Source organism: Oncorhynchus tshawytscha, linkage group LG22 (assembly GCF_018296145.1).
Source record: "Oncorhynchus tshawytscha isolate Ot180627B linkage group LG22, Otsh_v2.0, whole genome shotgun sequence".
Classification (NCBI taxonomy): domain Eukaryota; kingdom Metazoa; phylum Chordata; class Actinopteri; order Salmoniformes; family Salmonidae; genus Oncorhynchus; species Oncorhynchus tshawytscha.
Genome location: NC_056450.1, coordinates 21175790 through 21197829, shown reverse-complemented (window position 1 = coordinate 21197829; position 22040 = coordinate 21175790). Strand labels below are relative to the sequence as shown.

Here is a 22040-nt window from a genome sequence, read left to right as displayed (position 1 = left end):
TGCTCTACAACAAAGCTTTCTTAGTTTCCAACAAGCTCTCTCTATCCTTAACCTTGTTCTGAACACCTCCAAAACAAAGGTCATGTGGTTTGGTAAGAAGAATTCCCCTCTCCCCACAGGTGTGATTACTACCTCTGAGGGTTTAGAGCTTGAGGTAGTCACCTCATACAAGTACTTGGGAGTATGGCCAGATGGTACACTGCCCTTCTCTCAGCACATATCAAAGCTGCAGGCTAAAGTTAAATTTAGACTTGGTTTCCTCTATATCGTAATCGCTCCTCTTTCACCCCAGCTGCCAATCTAACCCTGATTCAGATTACCATCCTACGCATGCTAGACATAATTCATAGATCGGCAGGTAAGGATGCTCTCGAGTGGCTAGATGTTCTTTACCATTCGGCCATTAGATTTGCCACCAATGCTCCTTATAGGACACATCACTGCACTCTATACTCCTCTGTAAACTGGTCATCTCTGTATACCTGTCGAAAGACCCACTGGTTGATACTCAATCATGGACACTCTTACTGACAGTTGTGGCTGCTTTGTGTGATGTATTGTTGTCTCTACCTTCTTGCCCTTTGTGCTGTTGTCTGTGCCCAATAATGTTTGTTCCATGTTTTGTACTGCTACCATGTTGTTGTCATGTTGTGTTGCTACCATGCTGTGTTGTCATGTGTTGCTGCCTTGCTATGTTGTTGTCTTAGGTCTCTCTTTATGTAGTGTTGTGTTGTCTCTCTTATCGTGATGTGTGTTTTGTCCTATATTTATATTTATTTTTAATCCCAGCCCCCATCCCCGCAGGAGGCCTTTTGCCTTTTGGTAGGCCGTCATTGTAAATAAGAATTTGTTCTTAACTGACTTGCCTAGTTAAATAAAGGTTAAATTTAAAAAATAACCACATGTTATTTTGTGTCTGGAATTATTCCCTTATTGTGGCAACAGATACTGCACATAGGTTTGGGTACTTAAAACATATATATGGAGACAAACGTTCTATAACAGTGAGAGATGGTAAAAGTAAAACAAAAAATATTAAGTTAATTGTGTTGCAAACCAGACTTGAATCTCACATGGACTCAAATAACCTTTCTGTGTTTCGCTGTCAAGGTTCAATTGAGGTCATCCTCTTAGCCAATCACCTGCTTAGTAAAAAGGCACTGTGAAAATATTAAATATTTCAGAATTCTCAGACCATGTAGTACATTTGAAGGTGTAAGGACAGATTTATTAATTGTTTGCACCTATTGTTATAACAAAGCTAACCCATGTTTTCTATACTAGCTGTCCGGCTTTTCCTTCTCACAATCTTTCATTGACCAGTAAATATCTGGGCCCATATTCAATAATCGTCCCAAAGTAATAGCACTGATCAGTTTAGCCTTTTAGACAGGGGGGACTTGATCCTAGATCAGCACTCCTAAGATTCTTTATGAATGTCACACCCTGATCTGTTTCACCTGTCCTTGTGATTGTCTCCACCCCTCTCCAGTTGTTGCCCATCTTCACCATTATCCCCTGTGTATTTATACCTGTGTTCTCTGTTTGTTCATTGCCAGTTCGTCTTGTTTGTCAAGTCAACCAGAGTTTTGTGTCTCAGCTCCTGCTTTTTCCAGTCTCTTTTTTTCTCACCCTCCTGGTTTTGACCCTTAGCTATCCTGACCCCGAGCCCACCTGGCTGACTCTCTGCCTGCCCCTGACCCTGAGCCTGCCGACCTGTACCTTTGCTGGATCTACAGAACGCCTACAATCTGGTGCGGATACGGGAAGGGGACGAGTGGAAGACCGCCTTTAACGTGGCCAGCGGTCACTACGAGTATCTGGCCATGCCATTTTGCCTTACCAACTCCCCAGTTGTGTTCCAGGCTCTGGGGTATCAGCCCCCGCTCTTCCCCGAGCAGGTGGAGGTCGGTATACCTTCTGGCCAGATGTTTGTCCGCCGCTGTCGTCGTACCTGGAGGAGAGCGCGGTCGGCCCTCCTCAAGACCACCTCCAGGTATCGACGACAAGTGGATCACCATCAGACCCCGGTATCGTCTTGGGCAGAAGGTATGGTATGGCCCCTCTGCTGTTCATCTTCTGTTGCCCCGTACCCTTCGTATACATCCCACCTTTCATGTGTCCAGAGTCAAACCTATGTCTCACAGCCCTTTGTCTCCTGTTTCCTGTTTATCCGTTGTCAGTGTGTCAAGTCAACCAGCGTTTTGTGTCTCAGCTCCTGCTTTTTCTAGTCTCTCTTTTTCTCGCCCTCCTGGTTTTGACCCTTGCCTATCCTGATTTCAAGCCTGCCTGCCTGACCCTGAGCCTCCCTGCTGACCTGTACCTTTGCCCCCCTCTGGATTATTGACCTCTGCATACCCTGAGCCTGCCTGCCATCAGGTACCGTTGCCCCACCTCTGGTTACTGACCACTGCCTGCCTTGACCTGTCTATTGCCAGCCCCTTTTGGATTATTAAACGATTGTTTATTCGACGTGGTCTGCATCTGGGTCTTATCTTCATCCTTGATAATGAATACGGGTCCAGGTTCAAACGTTGAGCTAATGCAATCATTGAGTAAATCTGATCCTATAAGTGTCTAGGGCTTATGCTGAGATGACAGTCTGTTTTGCTCTTGGTTGGCCATGCAGCAGGTCTGCAGGTGTCTGTTTCTATAAGCAGGATGATGTAGGAGTGTTTGGTATTTACTCACTCTGAGCGGTTGGTGTCTGGCACACCTTTTTAAATCTCACAAACAGGATTTGGACATCACAAGGAAGTAGGAGTAGGATAATTTTATGTGGTTTTGAGAAATTAGACATGAAATGCAACCAGGGGTCATACTGGAATAAATAGTACAGACGGACAGTGACAGAGGTGGTCCAGAATGCAGTAAGTGTTGCTGCAATCATATCACACTCCACTCAAAGATAAGGTTAAGTTTTTATGTATACTAAACTTACTATATCAGGATACATGAATCGACAGTGTCGACATATATTATGGTTGTCTTAGTTACAAGAAAAGTGTGTGTAAAGAGAGATGCAAGGCCCTGGTGACACTACAGGGGGAAAACCATGCAGGGTCGAAAAGCAGAGGAAAACCAAGCAGGGTCGAAAAGCAGAGGAAAAAGTCCAAGAATTTCTCAGGAGTGTGGTCTCTGTGTCTCGCTGTCCTGCTGGCTGGTAGTGGTTGGTGGTGGGGTGGGCTAGGGAGGTGTTGGACACAAAGCAACCTTTCATTCTAGCTGGACTCCGATTGGAGAGCTTGGAGAGGTTTTTTTTCTTTCTTTCTGGCCACACAGCACAGTAGGCTATACCTCTTCTGGCCCGTAGCCAATGGGAATGGGCCTTAGATAAACTGTCTGTTTGGGCTGTCAGAAAGCACTCCGCTGGTTGACATCACAGTAATTATTTGACACCTCCAATATGCAGTCTCTGACTGGACCTCCTCTATTGGTTTGTTAGGTATACCATGGGCTGTGGGTGGAGAGGAGAGGTAGGTGGTTTCTTAAAGATGAATGAAAGGGGGTCTTTGTCCTGAATTTTTTAAACTTTTATTTTTTTTACCCACTCCCCTGCTTCCTCTCACCACTCCTCTATCCTCTCACCTTTTGGGGGTTTTCTGGGGTTTGTGGCCAAAAATCATGTCCTGGGGATGAGAGTCTATAAAAGCCATTCAGGAGTTGAGATTCCTCACTTTGAAAAGGTTTCTGTCCAAAAGGAGGCTGACCAGGAGAGTCCATGGCAGAGCTGACCATGAACAGATTAGCGCTCCTATTTTTCTGCTTATATGCAACAGCCTCACTAATTGATGGGAAGCCCAGCCAGAGAACAGAGAAGCCCAGGAGCTCCAAACCCGTGGTAGCAGCTGACTTACCTGATCCGGATAACACAGATGATACTCTCCGCCCTGGTAAGTTTTCTTGGAAAAGGATGGTGGGGGCAACATGCATGCATACTTCCCAGTGCTTCTAGTTTTTGTGATTACAGTGTGTTCTCCCAAGTCAAGGGTGGTCCACCATCCTTCAGAAAGAACTGCACTGAGTTTTCAAAGACAGAGTGTGGTGCATATAGTTTTATTTAGCATCAGTTTCATGTAGACTTTATCTGTGGATCATGTGTAGTTTGGGTGAGTAATGGTGTGTTTGTGTGTGTCTGTTGTTCTGTCTGCCTTGCAGGTGGCAGCGGGCAGTGCTCGGTGAATGGGATGTTCCTGTTTGACAGGGCCATGTGGTCGCCTCAGCCCTGCTCCGTGTGCCAGTGTCAGAAGGGAACTGTCAGCTGTCACCCTGTCCCCTGCGGCGGTAGGCATTCAAGTTGTAGATTGTTATGGAAGGATTGTAATCTTATTTGTGGTTATTATATTTAATGGCAGCTTTTTAGTTGAAATGTCCATGCTGACTAAGTGTACAGACTGATCAGGGCATGGAATTGTGTACATACAGTACCAGTCAAAAGTTTGGACACTCCTGCTCATTCAACGGTTTCTTTATTTTGACCATTTTCTACATTGTAGAATAAATAGTGAAGACATCAAAACTATGAAATAACACATGGAATCATGTAGTAACCAAAAAAGTGTTAAACAAATCAAAATATATTTGAGATGCTTCAAAGTAGCCAGCCTTTGCCTTGATGACAGCTTTGCATACTCTTGGCATTCTCTCTACCAGCTTCACCTGGAATGCTTTTTGAACAGTTTTGAAGGAGTTCCCACATATACTGAGCACTTGTTGGCTGCTTTTCCTTCACATCCCAAATCATCTCAATTTGGTTGAGGTCAGGTGATTCTGGAGGCCAGGTCATCTGATGCAGCACTCCATCAATCTCCTTCTTGGTCAAATAGCCCTTACACAGCCTGGAGGTGTGTTGGGTCATTGTCCTGTTGAAAAACAAATGATAGTCCCACTAAGCGTAAACCAGATGTGATGAAGTATCGCTGCAAAATGCTGTGATAGCCATGCTGGTTAAGTGTGCCTTGAATTCTAAATAAATCACAGCCAGTGTCACCAGCAAAGCACCCCCACACCATCACACATCCATGCTTCACGGTGGGAACTGCCCATGTGGAGGTCATCCGTTCACCTACTCTGCATCTCACAAAGACAATGCGGTTGGAATCAAAAATCTCAAATTTGGACACATCAGACCAAAGGACAGATTTCCACCAGTCTAATGTCCATTGCCCGTGTTTCTTGGCCCAAGCAAGTCTCTTCTTGTTATTGGTGTCCTTTATTAGTGGTTTCTTTGCAGCAATTCGACCATGAAGGCCTGATTCACGCGGTCTCCTCTGAACAGTTGAGAAACTTGTAAAGTTCTTGAACGTTTCTGTATTGACTGTCCTTCATGTCTTAAAGTAATGATGGACTGTCATTTCTCTTTGCTTATTTGAGTTGTTCTTGCCATAATATGGACTTGGTCTGATGCTAGTACGAACTCGAACCCAGGCGCAGAGAAACACAGCAAGCATAGGTAAGGGTAAATCCAGAACATTTGCTTAGAGTCTTAACAGAAACAAGGCAGCAGTACAAGTGCATACAAATTAAACATTAAACCTAAGCAAAGATACAGACTACCTGAGGAACCTAAATAACAAGGCAACCAAGTGAACAGAGAAGGTAATTAAACACAGGGGAATCCAATAAGTAACAATCAGGGTAACCTGGAAACTAGAAAACAGGGTAAGGGTGCCCTCCAGCGGTAACCTAAGGAAACAACAATCAAATAACACAGAAACTGTGACAAAATTAACTTTTAATAAGGCACATTTGTTAATTGAAATGATTTCCAGTTGACTACCCCATGAAGCTGGTTGAGAGAATGCCAAGAGTGTGCAAAGCTGTCATCAAGGCAAATATAAAATATATTTTGATTTGTTTAACATTTTTTTGGTTTCTAAATGATTTCAAGTGTTATTTCATCGTTTTGGTGTCTTTACTATTCTACAATGTAGAAAATAGTAAAAAATAAAGAGAAACCCTGTATGTCCAAACTTTTGACTGTTACTGTTATATACTGTATAAATATGAATGTAACATATATTGCCCTCTTCCTCAGGTTCAAATAACCAGCAGACAGTGGCTCCCAAAGCCAAGAAACCCTCCTCTAATGCAGAGAAGAAAGAGGGGATTCCAAAGCAGAAGAAGAGTCTCCAAAGGACATCAGAAGAAGGAGGAGCAGGACGTCAGAAGAAGGAGGAGCGGCATGTTACTCCAGTGAAAGTGGTGGGTGCCCATGGGAAATGGTGCCCATGGGAAAATGAAGAGGGCAATTCTATAGGAACTGCACAGCAGATGAACTAACAATGCTTTGACTATTGTATTAATGTTTTGCCTATGACTGAGTATTGACTGACAGGGATTTTTGGAGGAATTTAATATATATCATTTAATATATTTTGTGTGTGATGTCTATATTGTATAGGTTGCTGTTGTGAAATCCATGGCCACCCAGAACAAAAAACAAGAAGTAGCAGTGAAGAAACAGGAAGTGGCTGTGAAGAAACAAAAAGTGGCTGTGAAGAAACAGGAAATGGTTGTGAAAACAAAAGTCAGGAAGACCGAGGTCCCTGTGGCCAAGAGGCGTGACCCGAAGATAAACAAAGACGGCCTTCCATACCTTCCCTACGATGATGACGATCACGATGACCATGACCACAGCGAGCATGACGACAATGACGACGATGATGATTATATCATCAGGGCCACCGGAAAACCCACCATGAGGTTGGCACCAATGGGGAGACCAGTCACCATGGCGACTGGCCGACTGGCTACTACCACCACTAGGAGACCCATGGTGAGGGGGCCGGGACGTGCTGTGGTCACATTCCCCAGGAGACACAGCATCATGGAGTCTCTCCCTGCTGGCTGCCTGCTCTCGGAGTCTCTGATCGCCTGTGGCAGCACTGGCATGGTCCACATCCCCATCCTCTCAGACCAGGGGGTCAAGACCCTCTATCTGGCAGGTGAGGATATACAGGGACAATTAGCAGAGTCAAGAGGGGGGACAAGAATCTGAGTTCAGGCTTACTAAAATAGGTAACTATGTTTAATAAGTTGGAATTTTGGGAAGGCAAAGGTTTTACGTTGTGTGCGTCAATGCAATCAAATGTCCTTTGCGGTGTTAACACAGTTGCATATATAAACATATTTTGTACTGCATAAACATTAAGGCAGGTGCAATGGCATGTGAACCCAGGCCTTTCTCTGTTTGAGGAAACTGGGTCAGCTTGTGTTCTATTCTTTTATCAGACAATAAGATCAATAAGATCCCTCCCCGGGCGCTGGCTGGGCTGCCCAACCTGGAGTGGCTGGACCTGAGCAAGAACAAGCTGGACGACTCCTCCATCAGCCCTGACCTGTTCCAGGTGAGTCTGAGAGCATCATTCATGTCAACACATTTGGCTTTAGTTCCAGTTGGACCTCTACTGCGCTCCCAGACCCACCTACACATCTCAGCCTCAAGTTACTTCAGGGCTCTATTGACCATTATCATGCTGCATTACCTGGATTCTTCTCAGCCTGTAATGATAGAATTTAAACATGTACAGTGGGGCAAAAAAGTATTTAGTCAGCCACCAATTGTGCAAGTTCTCCTACTTAAAAAGATGAGAGGCCTGTAATTTTCATCATAGGTACACTTGAACTATGACAGACAAAATGAGAAAAAAGAATCCAGAAAATCACATTGTAGGATTTTTAATGAATTTATTTGCAAATTATGGTGGAAAATAAGTATTTGGTCACCTACAAAAGTTGATCTCAATACTTTGTTATATACCCTTTGTTGGCAATGACAGAGGTCAAACGTTTTCTGTATGTCCTCACAAGGTTTTCACACACTGTTGCTGATATTTTGGCCCATTCCTCCATGCAGATCTCCTCTAGAGCAGTGATGTTTTGGGGCTGTTGCTGGGCAACACGGACTTTCAACTCCCTCCAAAGATTTTCTATGGGGTTGAGATCTAGAGACTGGCTAGGCCACTCCAGGACCTTGAAATGCTTCTTACGAAGCCACTCCTTCTTTGCCCGGGCGGTGTGTTTGGGATCATTGTCATGCTGAAAGACCCAGACACGTTTCATCTTCAATGCCCTTGCTGATGGAAGGAGGTTTTCACACAAAATCTCACGATACATGGCCCCATTCATTCTTTCCTTTACACGGATCAGTTGTCCTGGTCCCTTTGCAGAAAAACAGCCCCAAAGCATGATGTTTCCACCCCCATGCTTCACAGTAGGTATGGTGTTCTTTGGATGCAACTCAGCATTCTTTGTCCTCCAAACACGACGAGTTGAGTTTTTACCAAAAAGTTATATTTTGGTTTCATCTGACCATATGACATTCTCCCAATCTTCTTCTGGATCATCCAAATGCTCTCTAGCAAACTTCAGACGGGCCTGGACATGTACTGGCTTAAGCAGGGGGACACGTCTGGCACTGCAGGATTTGAGTCCCTGGCGGCGTAGTGTGTTACTGATGGTAGGCTTTGTTACTTTGGTCCCAGCTCTCTGCAGGTCATTCACTAGGTCCCCCCGTGTGTTTCTGGGATTTTTACTCACCGTTCTTGTGATCATTTTGACCCCACAGGGTGAGATCTTGCGTGGAGCCCCAGATCGAGGAAGATTATCAGTGGTCTTGTATGTCTTCCATTTCCTAATAATTGCTCCCACAGTTGATTTCTTCAAACCAAGCTCCTTACCTATTGCAGATTCAGTCTTCCCAGCCTGGTGCAGGTCTACAATTTTGTTTCTGGTGTCCTTTGACAGCTCTTTGGTCTTGGCCATAGTGGAGTTTGGAGTGTGACTGTTTGAGGTTGTGGACAGGTGTCTTTTATACTGATAAGTTCAAACAGGTGCCATTAGTACAGATAACGAGTGGAGGACAGAGGAGCCTCTTAAAGAAGAAGTTACAGGTCTGTGAGAGCCAGAAATCTTGCTTGTTTGTAGGTGACCAAATACTTATTTTCCAGCATAATTTGCAAATAAATTCATTAAAAATCCTACAATGTGATTTTCTGGAATTTTTTTCTCATTTTGTCTGTCATAGTTGAAGTGTACCTATGATGAAAATTACAGGCCTCTCTCATCTTTTGAAGTGGGAGAACTTGCACAATTGGTGGCTGACTAAATAGTTTTTTGCCCCACTGTAATATTATGTCACAGTGTGGTGTTACAGAATAGTACAGGTATGTGCATGTCACAGTCATTTAAGTTATAGGTAGTGCCTAATGTTTAAACAAAATGATCCATCTTGTAATTGGACTGCTAGAACTTTTGCTGTCTCCCGGGTAGCGCATAAGAACAGAAGTTTTAACTGGCCCCATCGAGGCGAATGTCAATTAGTTGTTGCAATGACCCTGGGAATATTGTCGGTCAACAGACAAGCCACAACTAAAAACAGATCAGTCATTTTTGGCAAGGCATCCTAAGTGGCGCAGCGGTCTCTTTAGTGGCGGAGCGGTCTAAGGCACTGCATCTCAGTGCTAGAGGCATTACTACAGACGCTGGTTCAATTCCAGGCTGTATCACAACCGGCCGTAAGGTGGCGCACAACCGGCCCATAGGGTGGCGCACAATTGGCCCAGCGTCATTAGGGTTTGGTCGGGGTAGACCATCATTGTAAATAAGAATTTGTAATTAACTTACTTGCCTAGGTAAATAAAATATATTTTTTTTAAATGTACTTGTTCCCACTAAGGTGTCAGAGTTCCTGATGTCAGGAGCTCAACATACTAAAAATTCCCTTGAGAGAGCATTAGTGTTTATTAACTACTTCGCTTGCAGTACATCTCAGAGTTGGACAGACTTGATAACAAAACACATCACGAAAAGCACTTCATGAATAAGACAAAGAGTGGAATTCAATCAAATCACCACTGGGAGAACTGCCATTGCTGGGAAAAATCATATTATTGCACCATTGAAAAATACTATTGTGTACTAAGCCTACTGGCCTGTTACAGGGTATAATACTTGCGTTGATTATTCAACTGGTAGTTACGCAGGTTATACTGGTATAATGTCATAGGCGTAAGGTAACATTGCAGTTCTTGAGCTTGGACGTGAGAGAGAGAGAGAGACACTGGTTAAATCACGCTTAGCATTCTAATGTTCTAATGTGTGGAGATTCTTGGCTTGTTTCAGAACCTGACCCAGCTGAGGAGGTTGAATTTAGATGGCAACAATCTGACCAAAGTCCCTTCGATTCTACCGCCGTCCCTGGTGGAGCTTAAGATAAATGACAACAAGATCCTGGGCCTCACACCTAGCAGCTTTAAAGGTATAGGAAGGTGGAGTTTACAGAGAGAGAGTATATGTACAAAGTTTTATTTGTTCAAGCTTAGCTTGCATCTGAGCACCTACAGTACTATTTCAAGTGACCTCAGATAGGATGTTCAGATTAGCACATTAGCATTGTTGGCGTAGCTCATTTAGCAACGAAAATCAGCAAAACAAGTCAAATTACATTGGATTATTGTATGTTGATATTATATGTTGATATTGTCATGTTGGGATTTGAAAATGTGTCTCTCCTCAGGTTTGTCCAAATTGCTGACACTGGAGCTTGAGGACAACCAATTCCACGATGGGAATGTGTCACCGTTGACCTTCCGGCCCCTCAAGAAACTCATCTATTTGCGACTGGAGGACAACAAGTTCCGGGCCATCCCCTCTGGGCTTCCTGTGACCCTGCAGGTCAGTGATTGGACGAGGTGCCTGTGATGTCACTGTAGTGAGCATGCAGGAGCCACTGATATGCAGTAGTCTCAGTCATACAAAGGAGCATAGCTCTCAGACATTTGAAACATCACCTTATTTGAAATAAGTTTTGGGATAGTCCACAGACTATGAGAGGTTTCAGATGTTTGACTAAACAAATTATTTTTGGTAATTGCGAGCTAGGTGCACATACAGTGCATTCTGACTTTTTCACATTTTGTTACGTTACAGCCTTACTCTAAAAATGATTAAATTAATTTTCCCTCATCAATCTACACAATACCCCATAATGACAACGTGAAAACAGGTTTTTAGATTTTTTTGCATATTTATACACATTTAAAAAACTGAAATACCTTATTTACGTAAGTATTCAGACCCTTTTCTATGAGACTCGAAATTGAGCTTAGGTGCATCTTGTTTCCATTTATCATCCTTTAGATGTTTTTACAACTTGATTGGAGTCCACCTGTGGTAAATTCAATTGATTAGACATGATTTGGAAAAGCACATACCTGTCTATATAAGGTCCCACAGTTGACAATGCATGTCAGAGCAAAAACTAAGCAATAACTAAGCCTAAAAACTAAAACTAAGGTTGAAGGAATTGTCCGTAGAGCTCCGAGAAAGGATTGCGTCGAGGCACAGATCTGGGAAAGGGTACCAAAAAATGTCTGCAGCATTGAAAGTCCCCAAGAACACAGTGGACGCCATCATTCTTAAATGGAATACGTTTTTTTCCACCAAGACTCTTCCTAGAGCTGGTCGCCGTACAAACTGAACAATCGGGAGAGAAGGGCCTTGGTCAGCGAAGTGACCGATGGTCACTCTGACAGAGCTCCAGAGTTCCTCGGTGGAGATGGGAGAACCTTCCAGAAGGACAACTATCTCTGCAGCACTCCACCAACCAGGCCTTTATGGTAGAGTGGCCAGGCGGAAGCCATTCCTCAGTAAAAGGCACGACAGCCCTCTTGGAGTTTGCCAAAAGGCACCTAAAGGACTCTCAGACCATGAGATACAAGATTCTTTGGTCTGATGAAACCAAGACTGAACTCTTTGTCCTGAATGCCAAGCATCACGTCTGGTGGAAACCTTACACCATCCCTATGGTGAAGCATGGTGGTGGCAGCATCATGCTGTGGGGATGTTTTTCAGCAGGAGAGACTGGAAGATTAGTCAGGATCGAGTGGAAGATGAACGGAGCAAAGTACAGAGATCCTTGATGAAAACCTGCTCCAGAGTGCTCAGGACCTCAGACTGGAGCGAAGGTTCACCTTCCAACAGGACAACAAACCTACGCACACAGCCAAGACAATGCAGGAGTGGCTTCGGGACAAGTCTCTGAATGTCCTTGAGTGGCCCAGCCAGAGCCCGGACTTATACCCGATTGAACATCTCTGGAGAGACCTGAAAATAGCTGTGCAGCGACCCTCCCCATTGAACCTGACAGCTTCTGCAGAGAAACTCCTCAAATACAGGTGTGCCAAACTTGTAGCATCATACCCAAGATGTTGTTGTTTTTGTATTTAAAAAAAAAAATCTATAATTTCTAAAAAACTGTTTTTACTTTATCATTATGGGGTATTGTGTCAATTGATGTGGGGGAAAAACAATTTAATACATTTTAGAATAAGGCTAATAACGTAACAAAATGTGGAAAAAGTGAAGGGGTATGAATACTTTCCGAATGTACTTTATATTATTAACTCCCAATCTGTAGTGTGTAGACTAGGTAGGTCCCCCTCACCCCCCTAACAACACGAATACTCAAAGGGTTTGCGGTTTGTATTCTCAGGCACTTCACCTGTCGGATAACAGAATAGAAGAGGTGCATGAGGGGATCCTCAACAAGACCATCAACCTCAGGTTTCTGGATCTCAGTCATAATAGGATCCGGGAGGACCGCATAGCCCCAAGGGCCTGGATACACTTGTTGTAAGTCCCAACAACCTTTCTCCGTTCTTGCTTTTGCAGCATTTAGGAGGTTATTGTCCAGTGTAAAGATTACTGTTACTCTGGTTTTGAGCTCCACCTTGAAGGGAATGTTGGAACACATTTTATTCCTATTTCTGATCTTGCAGAAAAGTGACCTCAGTATTTATTTTTTGAATGCATTGAATATAATTTTTGTGTAACAAAAGTTTTTGTAAAATGCATGAACATCAACATTATTGCATACAGGATTCTTAAGCAAAAGTTTAAATGGTGTAATTCATCTGACACTCTGTACATGTGTTAGTCTCCCAGTTTCCTGGCAATAACGAGAGGAAAATATCATTTTAATTGCATCTTAGAAGAAAAAGGAGAACAGGAAAAACAAGAGAATAGAGGGCAAAGCCACGGAGGACATTGTTTTGGGGCATGCTGATGTGGCTGGCTAGACAGCGGCGCAGCAGACACAGTCCAGCTTTATGATAGGTTGTAGAGAGTCAAGCCCAAAGGGAGGGACTGCTGGCCAACTGCCTTTGTGCTAAGGCTCTTAGTGGTTTGAAACTCCTACAATGTTGTGAGACAAATGTGATGGATATGATGGAACCCTCTGGTCAAAGATGGAGAAAAGGGAAAACATTGAACCAGCCTTCTAAAGAAAAGGTGGACTCAAAATATAGTCCTAAGATTGAAAAAGTCCCCTTTTAACTGGAGACATAATACAGTACATTACCTTCTATCTCTTCATGTCTTCGAAACTTTTCACATATTGAGCAAAAGATCTCCCTGTATTTTCCCCACCATTTCAGAAAGTTGGAGTCGTTGGACCTGTCGCACAATACGCTGGTGCATGTTCCCTCCTTCCTCCCTGTGGGTCTACAGCAGCTCCACCTGCACCACAACCAGATTGAGCGGATCCCTGGCTACGTGTTTGGCCACATTAAACCAGGACTGGACCTCCTTCACCTGTCCCACAACAGGCTGGCCAACGACGGCATTGATGATGTGTCCTTCCTGGGCCTTTACAACTCCCTGACTGAACTCCTGCTGGACCACAACCAGCTTCGCTCCATCCCCAGGGGGCTACTGAAGCTCAAGAGCCTGCAGCTCCTCCGCCTCAACCACAACGTTATCAGGTAACTCAACCAAAACGTTATCAGGTAACTCAACCAAAACGTTATCAGGTAGGTCAACCGCAATGCTATCAGGTAGGTCAACCGCAATGTTGTCAGGTAGATCAACCACAATGTTATCAAGTAACTCAGCCGCAACGTTGTCAGGTAACTCGGGGGCAACATTATCTAACGTAACTAACTTCACTCTATAAAGCAGTTCTAGGTTTTACTTGTGTCTTTAATCTTGCTTGATACAGTCCTCTTCCTCCCATTTGGAGATGAAACAACTTTGAGAAGAGCACAGTTGCCACTAACCATAATGGCACATTCAGATCTGAAATTGCTATTGTGAATCTCAACGTGTAATTTATGTTTCTCTCTCAGTCGTTATTTCCTTTAGCCGGATCAAAGGTTATTCTGTCTTGTCTGAGTATCTGTCTTTCTGTCGGTGGTAACTGAATGTCCGTCTTTTTCTTTCCTCCCTGCAGATACGTTCCTCTGAACTCTCTGTGTGACATGCGCCAGAGTGACGACTCGCCCCTAGTCTCCGTTCACCTGGAGTACAACCTGATTGACAGGCGTCTCATCCCGCCCACCGCCCTATCCTGCATCAAGACCTACCACAGCATCATACTACGGCCCCAGAGTTACGAGGAAGATTACCACCATGAAGATTACTAGTACCCCCCTTCCTCACCTCCCTCCTTCCTTTTCACCCCCCCCGTCAGTTTGTCCTGGGTTACACCTTGTCTGCTTTTCTCATTACATAATTTCCTCTGAGTCCGTCTCTTATTGTGATTAGCTTAGTCAGACTTATGACACCCAAGCGTTAAGCAACAGATGAAATTAGACTTCTATCCTAAGTCTGACCATAATTCTAGGGCAATGTTTATGCAACCAGCCCTTTGTCAGTGGGCTTTATTATCACAATGAATGAGAACGATTGTGTGTGTTTTTCCTGTTTTAAAGCCTCACTCTGTAAAGCAGTTCTAGGTTTTACTTGTGACTTTGACCTTGCTTGATACAGTAGCATGTATTGAAAGAAAAATAATGTGTGGTTACCAAGGGAAACCCAGGTAGCTACTTGACAGGAGTGAGAGCCAAAGATGTCCAGGTGCCCTCTATACTAAACTCACTGTTTTGTTGTTTGTACAACTGTTTCAACTTTGTGACAAACTTGTGTAATGAAAAATTGTGAAAATAAAAAAATCTTCGATAATTGCTGGTCATTGTCTATGGTAACTATAAATAGTCTTAGTACCTCCAATAATCTGCCTATGTAGCACTGGGTAGAGTGTAGCGGGGTATTTTATTCTTAGTGGATTCTGTATTTGCCCTATTACTGCTGTGATAGTACTTTTTATTTTATGTTGGCCTTATACAGTAGCTTAAATAAAAATGTTTGTAAATAGATCTCAAACGTTGAATCAAAATAAGTTTAAAATAACTAAAATCTCTTTCTCTCTCTCTCTCTCTCTCTTTCTGTCAGACACACGCATAAACACACAATGAAGCAGCAATGAAAAGGGGACTGGACCAATTTTGGGTTATGGCTTAAAATACTTGTTTTTTTCCTTTTGGTAACTACTTCTGTGGTTTTTAACAGGTACTGTGCAGAGCTCTGACTCTGCTGGCAGACGGACTCACAGATAAAGGATCATCACATGGAATAAAACACGTATCCTGTATATCACTTTGAGGTTGAATTCATTTATTTGTATCTTTCATTTATTTTGTAAATAATTTTTAGTTTTTCCAAGAACTGAAACGGTAAGTGTCCTAGTAAATATATTTGAGCTTCTATTTGAGTTTCTTGACCTACAGATAATAGTATATTCAGTATGGTTTACAATAAGAGGACTATAATCTACAGCTTTATTATACAGTTCCACAGTTGGTTTAACATTCTGCATGTGAAAAAAAGATTGATTGTTTAAGTAATATTTGACATTTGAAATGGACTATTTAGCTTTCAATGATTTGTTTAAGCCTTCTGGGGGCTACACAACCCTACCTTGTCTACACATTCTATATTCCTTTTATTGGCCATATTTAATAAATGGATCTTGTGACAGAACAAAGATGAGGATAATATCACAAACATTAAAAACTCATAGCCACCCCATACTGTAGTTAAAGGCCTCGCTGCAGGGAAACAAGTCTATTACAAAATTATCGACTAAGCAAATAAGTCATTATTGTGTACATCATACATCTCATTCAATGTATTTAGAGATTCTCATGTATATGTATTTAGAGATTTGACACTGCTGATATAGATCATGTTTGGGGGAAAGAGTGCTATGACAGAGTGGGTCTATAAAAAACCTTGCCTGAGACCAGCCAGTTATGTGGCTTCTGGGGCCTTACTGTGGTAAAGGATGTGGGAGTGCTAAGGGAGGGAGTAGGCCTTTCACAACACGTGGCAAAGGCAAGGAAATGCCAGTTCCACAGCAACGGCTCTTTGCTCACATGGAAAACCCTCTTTGAATAAAAAAACATTTCAATGTTCTTATTTTCATCAAGAATCCTCTAGCTAAAGGTTTATCTGAGATTATCCCAAATTACCTTAGGGCATCTATTGATAGTTTGCATTACAATCCTGCTAAGAAATATTGACAGATCACACACACTGTACTATATTGTACTATATTGTACTATATTACACAGACTTATATGTAATGCCGGAATTGTCTTTTGCTATATGTTACTGGATCTGAGATTTTACCATTTTAATGCATAAATCAAAGAAGCCACAGCCTCAGCTAAAAGCAAATAATTAATGAGAGCAGATGTCATAGTTACAGACTCAAAGACCACATAGTATCCATGGTCCATGATTTTACTGCCTCTTGTACCAACCACAAAATTGATGGGAAGAATAAGATTGGCTTTTAAGAGAGAACGCCTATGACAGATACGATAGATCACATCTTGGGATTGAAACCTAACAAATAGATGTATGAAACCCAGAGTGTATTTCATGCTTTGTCACTGGCTACAATTGCTTTTGGACTGGCTTTTGCTTTGGAGTGGCAATTTTGACAATGAGATTACTCTGTCCTGGAGGAGTGAACTGGAACACAATGCTAGTTATACTGCCCTACAAAGGCAAAACACAGTAACTACGAATTTGGTCAAAAGTATTTGATCTGTTGTAATGGCCAGGTATATTATCTGAATAATGTGGTATTTAGTTTCCTGACACAAGAACAAGCCAGTTGATCAGAATATATCATGGAGTATCAGAAACATTGAAGTTACGTAGTTACTGTGTTTTGCATTTGTAGGGCAGCATAGCGTGTGTGTGTGGGCAACTCTCCAATTGTAGGCTACAGGAATTATAGCTAGATAGTTGCTGAATTCATAACTGTGGCACTTAATTGACTGCTGCTCATTACTGTGTGCTATTTTGTCTTCCCCTTGTAATTTCTCTTCAACTAAAGGCCTAGCCATGCTTCCCTTCTCTGTTGTCCTTCTCCTGCTGTGTGCCACCCCTCGTCCCACCGCCTCTGTGGCCCTGCCCTTTGAGCAGAAGGGCTTATTGGACTTTGGGAAGAGCATCGATGTAGAGGGGCTGATGATGATGATGATGAACGATGAAGAGGAAGGCTCAGCGGTTGAGGAATACTATAAACCAGAACAGCCTACGTGCCCATTCGGCTGTCAGTGTAACCAGAATGTTGTGCAGTGCTCTGACTTGGGTGGGTGAAGAGATACAATGTCACAATATTATAATATCATATTGTCTCCAAATGATTCTTTACGCTGAACATACAATTGTTAATGTGTAGCCAGCAGTCGCACATCTGCACGTTGCTTTTTAGTGCTACGTGGAGTCATGGCCATCTGGTTTCTTCTTAATTATATGGTGACAGCTGAGCTCACACATAAACAACAATATACTGTATGGGTACAAACCACAGCCCAGAGCATTACTCAGCATTGACCAAATTACAGCATGATGATAAATTCTAACTTGTGGATTTATCCTCATATAACCTTAAGAGTGAGAACACACTGTGTGTGTCTGATATTGTCATGATTCATAGATTTTTATAAAAATGTAAAGAAGCAATAACACAATATATTATATTGCAACTGATTTCTTATCATTGTGAACTGACAAAATGTGGTAAAGTGTATAAAATAAAGCAGGTAAGTTAATCTCGTAGTTTCTATCCGCAGGTTTACATTATGTGCCATATGACATCCCCCCAGAGACCAGGCTCCTGGACCTTCAAAGCAACCAGATCACTGAAATAAGAGAGGGTGACTTCAAGGGACTCAGTAACCTCTATGTGAGCACCAACAGTCAAAACACAAATGGTGGAAGAGAGTTCTGGCATTTCAATAGAAGGAAACATCACTTATCTGTCTTTGCTTTCTTCATCGTATCCTAACTAAAAAAGAGGCATACTTTTAATGACGTGTCTTCAAATGATACATTGTATAATATAGGGGTTGTTCTTGAATTGCGGTGGCATTTGCGTCCCTTGCATTTGCAACCATGAAAAGCACTTTCAAATGACAAAGAGTTACACATCATACATGTTTTTGTTTATATTGAACTAATATATTTATATTAAACATAATGCAAGTCCTTTATACTGCAAAACCTTATGTTCATGCATTGTTTAAAGTACTTAGGGTAAGCAAATTGGTTTGTCCCAGTAGTGATGTGCAGAGTTGTGGTGACATGTTTGGGGAATTTAGAGATATCCATCTGTTATTTTCAAAAATAGAAAGTGAACAAAATTATTTAATACTATTGAATAGATCAATGCAAACAAAGAAGGCTATTCAAATACTTTTTTACTCGTATAATGTCAAACTGCTACCGGGGAAGGGGTACATATATTAAAGAAAATTATTAGCTAATCACACCCTTTCACTATGTCACAAATTTAAGGATTCCATTGATAATTTGGGGTGTCTAAATCAAAAGTGTCACTGGTGTTACTCGATTCAAATGAAGGGAAATAACACTGTGAGCAAAATGATTAATCATATCATTTTAGTAAATTGTTTTTTAAAGGGTTAATGACCTTATATTTGAGGATCTGTGGCCTCCATTTAAGAAAATCCTCAATAAACAAAAACGTCTCATTGGTGTTAGCATCATTGGTGTTACTACTCCTATTGGTGGCACAATGGTATCCTAATGGTAAAACATATTTAAAGTAATTAAGCTGCCATATTGGCTGATTTAGAATGAAAAGATGTACACAAATACGTTTAAATAAAAAGTTTATATTTTCCAAAATTCCATGCCTAAATGCCACCGCAATTCAAGAATTAACTGTAGATAACAGATTTATTTTGGGTAGGGGTGGCTGGTCTCCTCATGACCTATGCCTCCTTTCTCAGGCTTTGGTGTTGGTGAATAACAAGATCTCCAGGGTGCACCCTCGGGCCTTCATGCCCCTCAAAAGGATGCACAAGCTCTACTTCTCCCACAACCAGCTGACGGCCGTGCCCAAGAACCTGCCCTCTTCCCTGGTGGAGCTGCGCATCCACGACAACCATATCAAGAGGGTGGCATCTGGGGCTTTCTCTGGCCTGGGCAGCATGAACTGCATTGGTGAGATGGCAAGCTATAGTTATAAAAGACCTTATGCCAGATTTACTGTGTTAGCACCAGATTTATTCTGTTTGGAAACACCATAACACATCTAACATCTTAATGTCTTTGAAGTGTAAATCTAGCCGCTTGAGTACTGGAGCAGGTTGTGGCATTGACTTAAAACACATATTTTTCTTCCTAAGAGATGGGGAGGAATCCTATTCAGAACAGTGGTTTTGAGCCCGGAGCCTTTGATGGACTTAAACTTACCTTCCTTCGCATTTCTGAGGCAAAACTCACAGGCATCCCTAAAGGTAGAAAACATGACAACCTTTATAATCATTTTCTTTGGAGTGTTCTGCGAAGCTGCAGGGCAATATTTGTTTCATTGCTACTTGCCACATATTTCCACTGAAAGTCCTTTGAATCAAGCGGCACCTGTTTTCCCTCTCCATCTAGATCTCCCTGAGGGTCTACATGAGTTGCATTTGGATCACAATCAAATTCAAGCCATTGAACTAGAAGACCTAAGACAATATGAGAGTTTGCACAGGTACGTAGCTTTACAAGAGGGTGTTCAATGTCGGAGAGTTTCTAAAACGTATTTAAATTATGAATTTATGAATGCTGTAGATGAATGCTGTAGATGAATGCTGTAGATGTTCACTACTTATCTTCAAATGTAAAAAAAAAAAAACATGTAGAAAATAAACAGCGGCCTACCAGGTGGCGCAGATGTCTAAGGCACTGCATCGCAGTGCTAGAGGCGTCACTACAGACCTGGGTTCGATCCCGGGCTGTATCACTACCGGCCATGATCGGGAGTCCCATAGGGCGGCGCACAATTGGCCCAGTGTCGTTTGGGCTAGGGGACGGTTTGGCTGGGGGGCTTTTCTTGGCTCATCGCACTCAAGCACCTCAGCCTGCAGGCCAGGCACCTGCAGGCTGACTTTTGTCATCAGGTGAACTGTTTCCTCTGATATATTGGTGCGGCTGGCTTCCGGGTTAAGTGGGCGGGTGTTGAGAAGCTCAGTTTGGCGGGTCATGTTTCGGAGGACGCATGACTCGACCTTTGTCTCCCGAGCCAGTTGGGGAGTTGCAGCGATAAGACAAGATTGAAATTGGGGAGAAAAAGGGAATAAAATACAAAAAATAAATAAAAAGCATTTAAGTAACAACAGCATAAAGGAAGAGTCATTGTCCGAGTTGCACAAAATAAATAACGTCTGGTATCATTGTGATAGTAGCACCCTCTAGTGGGTTTACCCTTCATTGTTTCATCAATCACTCGATTTCGATGTGTGTGTGTGTGTGTGTGTGTTTGTGTGTGTGTTAGGTTGGGTCTAGGCCACAATCACATTCGTCACATTGAGCATGGCAGCCTGTACTACCTGCAAAACCTGAGAGAGCTGCATCTAGATAACAACCGGATCCCCAATGTCCCTGGAGGCCTTGCTGGAATGAAGTACCTGCAGGTAAAGTGTGGAGGGGGTTTGTGAAGCAGCATCAATCACATCGACTTTGGTGATTTCACTTGTTAACTTATGTTTTTATGATGATAACAGTTGATATATGTAATGTTTTTAAATAGGTGGTCTACCTTCACTCCAACAACATCAGCCAGGTTGACGTGAATGATTTCTGCCCTAACGGCTTTGGTGTCAAGAAGACTTACTACAACGGGATCAGTCTCTTTGATAACCCAATCAACTACTGGGAGGTGGTGCCGGCCACCTTCCGCTGTGTCAGCAACAGGATGGCTGTACAGTTTGGCAACCACAAAAAGTAGTACATGAGAGGCACCAGCTGTAGGGTAATACATGCAACTCAGATACAAAATAAATAACTTTGTTACACAGTTAAAAAACAATGTATTGATAGAAAGAGCCTGATGGTAAAAGATAAATGACTAAAACATAACTGAAGTTTGTTTTGCATGCATGGAGTGGATGATATTGTTTATTGGAAAGAAATTCATCATCCACATAATTTCAATCAACCAATCAAATGTATTTTAATACAATTGTTTTTGAAATATTTGTTACTTTCAATTCAGCTGGATCATAGCAATTTGGGATTCTCTGTGATTTTGTTTTTTTGTTTGTGTTTTATCTCAAATTAACTCTGACCTGACAACTGATCTCAAATATTTGATATAGAAGAACAATACAAACTGACAGTTGAAAGCACCTTCAGAAGAATCTGTCTTATAAATGTTGTTGAAAAAATGTTTTTGTCATGATGTGTTTGCAGAATATTGAAGATTATTTAGAATATATTTTGCATACCCTTTATTGAAATTGAACAAAATTAATGTCATGTCGTGGAGATTCTACACAGGGACACTCAAAGTCAATCTTAAATTAATCCTTGTTTTATTAACAGCATGCTGGAGAGGTCACAGTCAAACTTAGATGCATAAAATATCGGCCTGAAGTGAGCTCCGCTGGGGCAGTCCCATTAGATCACTTATATACTTACAGACAAGTTATATTTGCATGATTTAGCTTATTCATCATTCATAATTAATTCATAATTAATGTTTGGTTCATTCATGTGACCAAACCAATACCTCACAAGGCTTCTTCTCTCCAAGCTGAGACCTTTAAACTGAGATATCCCTTTCTCAAAACAAGGTTCTGGGCCTACTGCCAAATTGCAGATACTGATAATGAGGATTCGTTCAATCAGTCACATGCATGAACACAGAAATTGGTTATTAGAAAAGC

General features: G+C 42.2%; 2 protein-coding genes across 2 annotated transcripts; both read left to right on the top strand.

The window, feature by feature from the left end:
- Positions 1 to 3206: 3206 nt before the first annotated feature.
- LOC112222047 (extracellular matrix protein 2-like) lies at positions 3207 to 14462 on the top strand. The gene is made up of 10 exons (XM_024384607.2): positions 3207 to 3893; positions 4159 to 4284; positions 6038 to 6204; positions 6404 to 6947; positions 7234 to 7349; positions 10126 to 10261; positions 10520 to 10677; positions 12497 to 12636; positions 13440 to 13766; positions 14234 to 14462. The coding sequence occupies exons 1-10, from the start codon at positions 3722 to 3724 to the stop codon at positions 14424 to 14426; spliced, it is 2079 nt and encodes a 692-aa protein (XP_024240375.1). The 5' UTR covers positions 3207 to 3721; the 3' UTR covers positions 14427 to 14462.
- Positions 14463 to 15276: 814 nt separating this feature from the next.
- LOC112222045 (biglycan-like) lies at positions 15277 to 21589 on the top strand. Its single transcript, XM_024384606.2, has 8 exons — positions 15277 to 15515; positions 17192 to 17449; positions 17934 to 18046; positions 19116 to 19329; positions 19515 to 19625; positions 19771 to 19864; positions 20648 to 20786; positions 20903 to 21589. The coding sequence occupies exons 2-8, from the start codon at positions 17200 to 17202 to the stop codon at positions 21098 to 21100; spliced, it is 1119 nt and encodes a 372-aa protein (XP_024240374.1). The 5' UTR covers positions 15277 to 15515; positions 17192 to 17199; the 3' UTR covers positions 21101 to 21589.
- Positions 21590 to 22040: the final 451 nt, after the last annotated feature.